At 33.6% G+C, this 12,516-nt stretch overlaps 1 protein-coding gene across 9 annotated transcripts in view; it reads right to left on the reverse strand.

The window, feature by feature from the left end:
• LOC138323426 (ubiquitin-conjugating enzyme E2-17 kDa) overlaps positions 1 to 12,202 on the reverse strand; it is a 63,962-nt gene extending 51,760 nt beyond the window's left edge. For 5 of the 9 annotated variants that reach the window (XM_069268039.1, XM_069268038.1, XM_069268036.1 and 2 more), the window contains exon 1: positions 11,446 to 11,541. In XM_069268039.1, coding sequence (XP_069124140.1) covers positions 11,446 to 11,526 — 81 coding nt within the window. In that variant the 5' untranslated portion in view covers positions 11,527 to 11,541. Of the gene's footprint in view, positions 1 to 2,778; positions 2,936 to 11,445; positions 11,542 to 12,024 lie in introns of those variants that run through there. The other 4 variants (XM_069268042.1, XM_069268044.1, XM_069268043.1 and 1 more) reach the window with 3 other exon arrangements.
• Between the last annotated feature and the right edge of the window lie 314 nt (positions 12,203 to 12,516).

Genomic DNA, 12,516 nt, shown 5'->3' on the forward strand with positions numbered 1-12,516 from the left:
CAGAGGCGTAATTTAACAAGTATTTCTCACATCATATATGCTTTGTTGAGTTCAAAACGTGTATATAAAGACACTCGGAGTGCATATGGCTTCCTCAGAAATCCATGATCAGTCAACGTGTTTATTCAGCTTACAATGCACTTGCTATGCATGCAACGATTAACGATTAATAAAATCTTTAATCGATTATCAGAGATTAGTTTCATTAATCTAATCGCCTCCGATTATTCGACTAATCGTTTCAGCCCTAGTTTGTGATGGTGAAAATTACAAAAAAATACAACTTTAAATTTATTAATGACACCCGATCGAAATGGGTGGAATGGACCTATTTGTAGCTATATATGTTAGCCCCCCTCCCACACACACACAACCGCACATTATATATATTTAACCAAACATGAAAGATACGTACAGTCAAGGGCCATAATACAGTATATATACGCAAGCTATTTTTTCACTATATATTCTTACTAATTTTACATTTTTAAAAAATTTTCAAATGCAAACATCAAAACTTCAAATTTGACAACATAAAAGCTAGTTACCTAGCGCTTATTTCAAAATGATGAACATGTTCTTCACTGCAATATGTCCGAGTTATACGCGTTTATATATAGTCAAACAACGTTTGGTGCCGTCAACATTTCTTCTTTGTCTGTAGTAAAATGGGGTCATAAAAAATATGTCTACAATTAAGATTGATTTCTTGATAAGTATGGCACAGAAAATATTTTAGATAATTTATATAGAATCCGAATATACCATATTTTCCTTAATGAGGGTGCCGGGCGCAGGTAAATGGCTGAGGGGGCACCATTATTTGAGACCTTTTTTAGTTGTTTTTTTTCTGAAACAGACTATAGTCATCTTGCTTTTAGTTTGGTATTTTTCTAAAACTTTCTATAGCCAACTTAAGTTACGTTTTGAAGTCAAGTAAGTATTGAAATTACATAATAAAGAAGAAATGTATGCAACAGAAGTTTTAAACATTGGTTAAATGCTAGCCATGCTAGCCTGTTTGTTTACCAAGCGTAAACAAAATGGCGGACGGTGCTTTCAATTGCTACTTTCGTTTTGTGGCAGAAGGGAAATACCGACAAGAGCATACAATAAAATGCTTAGAAATGATAATATTCCTGTTATTTAGGAACCTTTATCATAGATATACAGTAAGTATTCATAAAACCTGTATATACATCGCTAAAATGTTGTTGCCAGTTAGTCATCATCCATACACGCGTGTGGGACATTCAAGTGACACGTTTTGTTTTGAACATGGTGTTCTTGCTGTTTCTATGTGTAAATACTTGGCAAAGATGTCCTAAGTTGTCCAATGCAATATATTAAGTTTTATACAAGCTGATTGGATATCTGTTAAGCATCAGATTGATGTGAAACTGTATTTCATCAGTGTCTGCAAAGACAAATCGTCACAATCTGGCACAAAAATTGTATGAAATTAATTGATTTTTTTCAGCAAAAAACGGTGGGGTGCCCTTATTAGAGGAGGTGCTCTTAATAGGGAAAATACAGTAGTTCTTGGTCTGTTTATAAAATCTTGTTACGATTGAATGCAAAATTATGATAGGAATAACAATTGAAAATTTGTAATAGTGTTTCCCACAGCCCCGATTAGCATGGCGCCGCGCCGTGCCCTTTTTACCTGACGCCATGCCCCTTTTAATAAATTTTGGGCTCACGCTACCTTTTCGCATTTTCATTAATAAAGAAAGATCTGGCTAATTGCTAAAATAAATTCATCCTAATTCGCAAAAAAATGCTTAAGTTTATCTTAACACACCCTTTATCCAATCACGCGGACACAAGCTTCAAACTTAGTTTTTCAGTCACATTACTCTCATAGGAAGTCTAAAAAAGTTGATAAATTGATCAGTTACTGTACTATGTATATTTGAATGTTGAAGAGATGTAAAGTAACAATACGAAGAGTATGGTTTAATGAATGATCAGGATCTTTTGTATGTGTGTACTTTTCACTTGATGCATAAAAAACATTATTTGATGCTCCATTAGTGACAATTTTTTGCATTACTGTCAAATGCCATGTGATCCAATCACCTTGTGTTATTGACTAAATATTGACTAAGTAAATATAACAGTAAATAACATAAAATTACAATTTTTCAAAATCTTATAATCATATATAATTATCCATCAAAATGATGCAACTAAAATATTGTTCATTACTACGGGCCTTGGACACATACCTATGGAATAACAGATTTGTCGTGTATACTTAACATTTAACGTTAGTCACCATTCAAGAAATGCCTAGGGTGATTGGACTTCAAATAATATATCATAGGCAATACATGCTAAATAATAATGATCACTTTTCATGGACACAATTTTTTTTAAAAAACAGTACATCATACAAAATTTAAGTGAAATAAATGGTTTGATAAATGACATGACAAAATCTGTCAAGTGACAAACACCCAACTTTCTTTTTCTATATTCAAGCCGAACACTGGGCAAAAAAAAAAGATAATATTTGCGTCATTGCTTGAACATTTTTAGATTATTCTATTCTCAAAAATATATTAGCTAGCCACAAAAACACACGATAGATCAGTTTTTAACCAGCTTTCAAATTCGGTAGCTGACCATAGAATGACTTCACCACAGAATATCGTATGTTAAATTTTCCATCATGGCGGCCGACAAAATATTCTGTTTTGGAACTGAAAAATCACAGCTTACTTCGGTAAAATTATATTTTATAAGTTATAATCCGATTCCCGACACTCTTACCTTTGTAATTCGTTTTAATGCCATTTCTGAATACTGTTTTAAGTTCAATGAACCTGAATATTTGGTGAGCAGAAACAGTGTTTCCTTGCTCGTTCTTGGTTGAACCGGATGTAATCATTACGCATGTATCAAATAGAGACAGAGCGCCATCTGTGTGCAGAGTCTACCACATGTAAATGCCATTATTTTTCCCGCGGAATAACGGCTCGTCCAATATGTATATATATGAAAAGCCAAATATTGACTTATAGCATACGGGAGAGTATAAGACTTGTTTTTGAAAGTAGGCTAAATCAAGATTTTTTTCAATTATATATTATATATCATTCTGTATAGATCTATTTCTGGTCCGTACAGGCGGTCTACATGTAGATCTACTCCCAACAATGTTAGAGGCATAGCACGACGAGACACTTTTGATCATTACATCGTGTCAGAAGTTTCTCAATATCGAGATCTAATATTATTGGATTACATGTAGATCTAGATCAATCTATGCCTGGTACGTCGATCGTCTATGAAATATAGATAGGAATGAATAGTATCGATAAATAATTTGACGAATATGACGATGCCGTATTCTGAGAAACTTTGAAAATTAGATTTTCATTGATACATTGCTATTTGTATATAATTCAAGTTATCGTGAAGTATCCCATTCAATATAGTCTACTTCGTAAATGATAAAAAAGAGAATCAAAGTACTGTAAGTACTGAACTGAAAAAGCATTGATGTAACAAAATTTTAGTTCAAAGAAGGCAAATATGTCATTAGTAACATTTTAGGGTGTGTATTTTCTTGCAAGTCCCATGTCTTTATCAAGTTGGGTTATTTATCTTCCAAGTATTCATTTAATTAATTTTGGATAAATTGTTGAGATTGCAGACAACTATTCCTCCTCATATCAAAAGATGAATCTAAAAATTATGAGAAGATTTTAAGAAAATGCTAGAAAATTTCTTTTAGATTTGAACTTTGAACCTATCTTGAATTCAACAGTTTCAACAAATATTTACAGTCAGTGTCATGTGACCTTTTCTCTAATGTTTGAATATAATTGTCTGAATAACAAAATAAAGAAAAAAAATTGTAGTTATGATTATTTGATAATTGATCTTGAGGACAAGGCCATGGAGACCTACAGCTAATAACAATCTGCAGTAAAATGACAACAAGGGAAACATTAAGACTCCATTAAGAAGAAAGTATGATCTGACACATGGATATCCCTTGATGGCATTTTTACAAAGTTCATGGCTTATGCTGCAAATGTTGTTTACAGACCTCATTTATAAGGAACTATGTGCAATGCATATAATATACAAGTATTTTTTTCCGATGAACTATGTGGCAAAAGGCAATTAATTAGATAATTTTCAAGAGAAGAAATGAAATGACAAAAACTAAGGGTCAAATGTTCATTTAAAGAATTGGTTACTGCATCAAAATCAAAACTGAATTGTTTTGAATTATGTTTATTCAAAAATACTTTAATACAAACATGAAATAACATCACAATACATTATTTTTTCTAGTTCTCTTCTGTGATACACACAATGTATTCAGGCATATTATTAAGTAAAGAGCAGTTCTTGATACTTTGCTGCAATATTGAAGAAAAGTCATATCAAAGTTAGATTCAGTATGATACTGTCTCTATATAATGCATAAAATGGACACTGAGAATTCTTAACAGCATATTTAAAACAACCATTCTCAAAATCAGTGTGTTATTTGTATACATTGACATGTACATTGGACCCTCGATAATCTGGAAACCTTCGTTCCCAGCCTAAACCGCCCAGATTACAAATTTTCTGGACTGCCGAATTTCGTGTACCCTAGTCAATTTTGAAATTGTCATGTACAAGTTACTCTCCTTGACCTTGTAAATCAATGATCGGTTTTTATGTTTATGTACTAAAATAAATACTTTTTTTGTTATGTTTTAAAGGTTTTTTTCCCATTTAATTATGTTAAGAATATGAAATTAACGTACATGTAATCACACATTATTGGCAACTTGTTGTTAATGTCACATTACTTACAACTGTTTGTACATATATTGGTAACAAGATCAGAAACAGTTGTAAAAACATTTGATAGAGGCATCAACTAAATGGAACAACTAATGGGCTATGTCACCAGAAGCGTTAAACTTTGTGTCATTTTTGTGAACACACTGCACAAAGTCAACAAGTAAACTGTTTAATATGTTTCTGTTGTAGCAAATAAATGAATGTCATTCCATATACAATGTACTTATATGGCCGTGTCACAGATGTGAAACATTGAAATATACATTGTAGTAATGATAACTCAGGCGTGATGATGGGTAAATAAATTATCAGTTTTTATATTATAAATGTAGGATATTTCTATATATATCTAAATGCAAAGTTACTCGACACTCGCTAATTGTCATCACTTGATGTTTTGCAACATTACAGTCAATGGGACAGAATTGTAGTTCTGATAATGACCGTCTGTCAGAACATATATAGTGTGTTTCATTCAAGCCAAGAAAATTATTTTTGTTTGTATGAATTTTACAACAAAACAGAAAGACTAACATGTGAGTCAGTCTGTGAAGTTAAAAGTTTAAACACCTTCTATCTCTCCACAGATTAATAACAATCGGCAGTATGTCAAATGGTGACAACTCTTTCCAAAGTTGCAAATATACTGGATTTACTTTTTTGTATTTTTGTGTTTTAATTGGCATTACGAAACAATGCGAATGAGAAGCGCCAATCCATATGCTTGTTGTCCAGAGCTACATGTATGCTGTCGCAGCTAGTTTAATATATGCCTGGTAGTCATCCTTAGAATCATTTCACTGCTTCCAAAGTAATCCTGATAATCTCCAGTCTTCAACAATTATGAATCTGCTTCAGATGACTAGCCAATGAGTCCTGTAATTATAAAATTTAACATATATATCAATATTCTTAATTTGTTATAAAAAAGTTACAGAAATCATCTAACAATGACAAAAGGAAGAAATTGGACTCATGTATACAAGTACTTTGAGTTAAAGATGCTCCACCGCCGACAGAGTATAAATGATATTCATCATTTGAACAATAATTAGTGTTTAATCGTGTATGCATAAGTCTAATTAACACAAAAAATAATATAAAATAATTAATTTTGCCTTTGGGTCAAGCGCAATCAGTACTTTATTCCATATAGGATATAGTGCTACAGAATTTTTTCGGGATGCAATTAATTATTTTATTTATATTTTTAACTTGAAGTGAAATTGGAGCTCAAACTTTTCAACGGCGGTAATGGTGTAAAGTAAGTAACTTTTGTAACTGAAGAAAAATACTAAATTGTCTGCTGCCATTTTTGATAGTGAAAAAATACCATTTGTCAGCGGTGAAGCATCTTTAATATATTAGCATCATAATTAATTTGTCTCCTATACCTGATACACATTGATAAAATACAATGTTTTTTACTGTTAGCAAAACTTACTTTAAACCAAATACTGTAATATTGAGCAAGTGTAAATTTACCATGTATTACAGTGCACAGGTTATTGTTTATTTTGGTAAGTGTTATTATAAATTCTCTGAATCCATGAAGTTATATATGTAGTGACTGTTTAATCGATGTTTTAAGTTCATACCGCCAATTTCGAAATCCCAGATATCAATTGTCTTAAATAAATCTAGCATTACAATTCTTCTATTTATCTAAAGAAATTCTGTATTCACATGTGTATTACACACATATATACGTATTGTGTATGGATCTATATCATGCATTGTTTTGCCTACAAATAAACACATGCTTTGTGATGTTTATAGACATATTGACAATCTGGTAAATTGACTCTATGCATTAATATTAAATTTGATGTCATCGCATTAGAAAATAATACCAAAAATGAATCTTGTCAACTGCTAATTATATAACAACAAACTACTTCAAATTTAAAGTGATATTCAATTTTGTTGCGTTGTAATAAAATAAAACGTCGATTATATGGATGTTAGCAGGAATTCACACATACTCATGATGTTGTAAGTTCACTTAATGTGCCGATGTTTGTCAAATAGTTCATATAATTATAATATACCGACCCATAGGCGTGATAGGCAAAGAAGCAAAACGAAATGAAACTTACGATTTTCACTGCTTCTGTCTCCAAATACGAAAAGAATTCCGAAGTTTACTAGCAAGGTGGCTTGCAACATGCAGTGTTCAAATATTCTTCGGTGTTTTTCTGATATGAGAATGTATTTATTACGCTCGATAATTAAATGGAAAATATCTCTTGACTTGCAAGTTTACATCACAGGTCCGCTTTGCGTGATGACGTCTTTGTTTACATTCGGCCGTTTACACTATTGCTGAGTGTCACGATATTTCATTGTATCTGTATCCGTGTATTAAATATTCCCTCGTTAATGAAAGGATGCGTTAGTTGACAATCCGTGCGAAATGATAAGGAGCCAGCGTAACTCAGAATTTATCGTGTTTGTTAGCTTCTGCATAGATCACCCAGACGCTTGATGCGTACGTAGTTAACAAGCGTCTGTTTGAGTGAGACTTGGTTAAATTCAGTGGGCCATCGTAATGACATGATCACAATACGAACGTACCTGTTCTCCAAAATGACTATCAATATAATACATGTAAAAACAAACAACTTTTGTATCTTTCTTACGTCGGGATGAATTAAAAAATTGTCATTACATAATAGATTATGAATGTATACATCAAACTACAATTAGTTACTTACATACCAAAATCCTGACAATTCCTTTATTTAGTGTTACCCAAACCGGATGTTTACATATATATGCAAATGCGGGCGAGAATTAGGCCACCGATCGCTACCACTGATGCAAATTATCCTCACTATTTTTCAATTATAGACGTTCATGTTATAGTTTTTGTAGACATGTTTGAAACTATTCTATTTAATGAAATACCATAGAAGTTGTTTAACTGCACTATGGCAGCATATTTGTTCTAGGAAGAGGAAAAGAGAAAAAATCGCATGCAAATGAGAGGTCAATCGCATTTAAATTAGTGGGTCATCCGGGCCGTAGCAATACTGGAAAAGCAAGCTTTTTCAGTAAAAAACCATGTGTGAAGGAAATGAAAACAATGCTTTTAATTTCCAGCCTGTAGATGAGGGTGATGTAAAGAAAATTTTGTTCTCGTTGATTGTGAAAAAAACTACAGGTTTTGATGGTATCTCCTCAAAAACTTTAAAAGCTGGTTCGGTACCTTTTACTCCTGTTTTAACATCCCTTTTTAACCATTGTGTAAAGTTTTCCCATTTTCCTGATGTCCTGAAGAAAGCACAGGTCTGACCGATTTTTAAGAAAAACAACCCTATGGATAAGAGTAACTTCAGGCCTGTAAGTATTTTACCAGCCTCGATACTCCAGGGGTTCCGATCACTTACGATCTCTACACCCCTGGACTATATCATAGTGAAATTGAAGGCAGCTCAGCTAAAAACATTTGACCAATCACAGGCTAGCAAAGACTTCCTTTGAAGACTACAGAGAGAGCGACGCCTAACATCAAAGCCACACATTCAACCACAGTGTACCGTTATACGGCTCTTTTGGTGTACATCGTCTGACTAAATTACCTGTTCTATGATAGTCCAGGGGTGTAGAGATCGTAAGTGATCGGAACCCCTGGAGTATCGAGGATGGTCAGCTATTGACGTCATCGGCAGCTACCTGAGTGACAAGAATGCAGCAGGTCAGACTGGGGCCAGAGACCAGCGAATGGACAGATGTGAAGAAGGGGGTCCCCCAGGGTTCTATTGTCGGACCTCTGATTCTCAATATTTTTATGAATGATATTTTTTACCTTTGTTGACAATTGTGTTTTATATAATTATGCAGATGATAATACTAGATGAAGATGAAGATCTCTAAGATAGGTGATAGTTTTCCACATCTGAAAGATTGCTTAGAAAAAGAGAGTAAAGTTCTAATAGACTGGTTTAATTTTTAATGGTATGAAGGCCAACCCAGAGAAGTTCCAGGCTATATGTTTTGGAAAGAATACAAAAATTCTATTAAATCTTTTAACATCGATGGCCTTGAGATTATGTGTGAAGATAATGTAAAACTTTTAGGTGTAGATATTGATTTTGTTTTAAATTTGATGCACACATATCTGACTGTAGAAATGCTGCCAAACAACTTGCTGTTTTAAAAAGACTGGGAAATAATCTTACAAAGAAGGGGAAAATTACCATTTTTAGGTATTTTATACTTTCAAATTTTAACTATTGTCCACTTGCCTGGCACTTTTGTACATTGACAAATACTAGGAAAATGGAAAAAGTCCAGGAGAGAGCACTTTGTTTTATCGATAATGACTATGTTTCCCCAGTCTTCGATATTTTAAGGAAGCACAAACTTGATTTTTTTACATGTAAAGCGTATGAAAGGTATGGCCTCTGAGGTTTTTAAAATATCCTCATATGTTACAAAATCTTATTGAGAAGAGAAGTTTTTTATAATCTTAGACAGGACAACCTGGTAAAGATTCCAAGGGTGAACACCTCCACTTATGGTAAGAGATCTTTTCGTTTCGCTGCTTCTCATGTGTGGAACAGTCTGCCAAATGAATGTCGGCTAGCTGAAAACTAGAATTCGTTTCGAAGACTGCTTCACACATGGGATACACAGATCTGCTCCTGTACCATCTGTACACACCATATAGGATGAGTTGTTCCCCTTTGGAATCTACCTGCTTGAAATTATACCATACAACCTGTGATATTTCAAACCTTTTCAAAGATCATTACTTTTATTATGTTTTATAAACCTTATTTTAGCTTCATGTTTTCTACCTATTTTTTAATTCACACTATGTTAGTTTATATCCTGTAAATATTACACTTTGCTATATTAGCATTTATGTGCATTACACTTCAGTGTCTAAACCTATTTTGTGTAACATTTGTGTGACATACAACTGTAATTATTAATTTTTTACCTTTAAAGTGAACTTTCTTATTTCTGCTAAACTGTGATAGCTGTTTCCAACTAAATATTATGTATCTATTGCATGCTTGTTAAAGTCAAATTGTTGTCTGTCTATATATATATTCCCTAGCTATTTGTACTGTGATATTTCTACATATGTTTGTCGCAAGAATAGCACTACAGTGCTAATGTTATTATGTTTCCTCATGTATTCGACTCTAAATAAAACTTCTTGACTCTTGACTCGTACAACACATAAGGGTATTATTAATACATAGTCTATCAACACACTGATTCTACTTTTAATACAGGCATGTAATATAAATGCGGACAACTTGTATATAAGACACAAAAAAATCAGTTATTCAATAAATCAAAACTGTGCAAAGTCAGATCCATCAGAGCTTTAAATAGATTTCTAGATCTAAATCTCCGGATCCATAAACTGGGTGCCACTACATTTGTACCCCTCTACAATAAATATATAAATATTATGAACTAGAACACAGTAACCTATACAGTATTTGTATAACATATCTCGAAACTTCAGTATCCAAAAGCACTAGATCTTAAGACAATATATATATATATAACTAAGAATATAAAAAAAACACTTAAAAGCTGTAATCATAACATCCTCAATACTCCAGTCGAGTGGTTTCTACCACTGAATCCACCCTGGACTATCTCGATAAAACAATGGTACACTGTGGTTGACTGTGTTGCTTTGAAGTTGGGCATCGCTCTCTCTGTAATCTTCAAAGGAAGTCTCTACATGCCATCGTCGATACTCCAGGGGTTCCGATCACTTACTTGAAGAGATCGTAAGTGATCGGAACCCCTGGAATATCGAGGATTGTACAGGCATGTGATTGGTCAGTTTTTGTTCTCATGAACTGCCTCGAGTTTAACTATGAGATAATCCAGGAGTGGATATAACGTCAGTGATAGTAACCTCTGGAGTATCGAAGATGCAATCACCGTGTATTGTAAATTCACAAAACAGATACAACACCCTGGATGACATTCTCGATTTTCACTTTTTCAGAGGTTACGATCGCTTGCGAACTCTATATTCCTGGATACTTAGCAATACCAAGGATTTATGAGTAAGATATACGTCCTTGGCAATACTGAAGGCAGTTCTGGACAACAAAACTGACCATTCACAGCTGGCCTGCAGAGGTTTTATTTAAAGACTTGCAGAGAGTGTGCTCAAAGTCAACGCCATACAGTGTACCTTTATACGAATCTTTTGATGTACGTAAAATGACCAAACTATACCTGCCCATCCAATGTCGCACTCATAGCATTCCAGGGGTATAGAGATCCCAAGTGATCGTAACACATGGAAATAGAGGATGCATGGATGGGTGATAAATTTCTTAATTAACTCAAACTTTTTCACGGTCCGGTTATATATATGTATATATATGTTTCTGCTTGCATTAAATACATATGGCTAATAGTCCGGCCAAGAGAAACAATTTCCACAGTACTAATGTTACAGTGCAGAGAGTGCACAAGACTATCTGTACAATACGACATCTAGTATATACAATTCATGTATATGTGCTTTACGAGAATCATCCTAAATATTCTAGGGATTACTATCACTTTAAATAGTTATATCTACCCCTGAACTGTAATATTAAAACCGAAAGCATCTCAGGAAAATAACCTTACCAACCACAGGCCTACATTATGTTTGTTATGAATATCTTGTGAATGTGTGTATATATATATACACGTCATAGCCTGAGTCATACTGCGTCTACAATACACACACGTGTGTGTATTTATAGTCTCGTGTACACTTGTACATGTATACGTATCATCTCAACAGTGCGTGACCACACATGTAAGGTCTTTATAATTTATATCCAATATAATATGTAAATATAATCTATTTCTCCAATACAATTTAGCAATAACGTGGTGTTACAGAAGGGATTCCGGTGCAAATTGGTGCATACAGGCTTCCATATGATATAATAGACGAGTCCAACATGGCCGACATTATTCGAGAATTTTCTATGTACAGTATTTACCTTAATTATTTTCTTAAAATTGTATGGTATATTTAAATAAAGTTATTGGTTACATCCATAAACAACTCATCTATAATCGTCACCATTGACGGATGGTGACAAACCAAAGAAGAACTATATTTATAAACATTTTTTTCATTATGACACGGTATATATTAATATTGAGTTATAACCGGCTTACAAAATAGTGCCAAGTTACAATGAAAACCGATACCTTATTGATTCGTTTCAGAGCCATTTTCTTCTGAAGATCTGTAAGTTATTCGTATAATTGTCCTTTTCTATTTGTTTATAATATTATTCCATGCAAATCCCAGTTATTTCCGGTCTGGGCCACATACACTCGTGTAGTTAGGGGCGACTTCGATCATCAACTATATTTTAATAAGTGTGGCTACATGTGCGGAATGAACAACCAATCATTATCTGTAAATGTTGCTAGACATGCGCACTACCACTTCCTGTTTAGACAAACATGCGCATAACGTGTCCAAAAAAGAAACTAGTCCAGTAGGTGTGCGAGTTCGCCAGGGACAAAAACATGGATGTAGTACGGCTGCCTGAGCTGGCCAGACAGCACGTGGTCGAGGCGTCGTTCTAGGATGTATATTATTAATGCTATTAAGCATATTATATAAACGACAGATAAATAATATCAACACATGCATTTATTACTAACTGTAAAGGGTACTATCTAAAATCACTG

Source organism: Argopecten irradians, chromosome 5 (genome assembly GCF_041381155.1).
Source record: "Argopecten irradians isolate NY chromosome 5, Ai_NY, whole genome shotgun sequence".
In the NCBI taxonomy this organism is placed as follows: domain Eukaryota; kingdom Metazoa; phylum Mollusca; class Bivalvia; order Pectinida; family Pectinidae; genus Argopecten; species Argopecten irradians.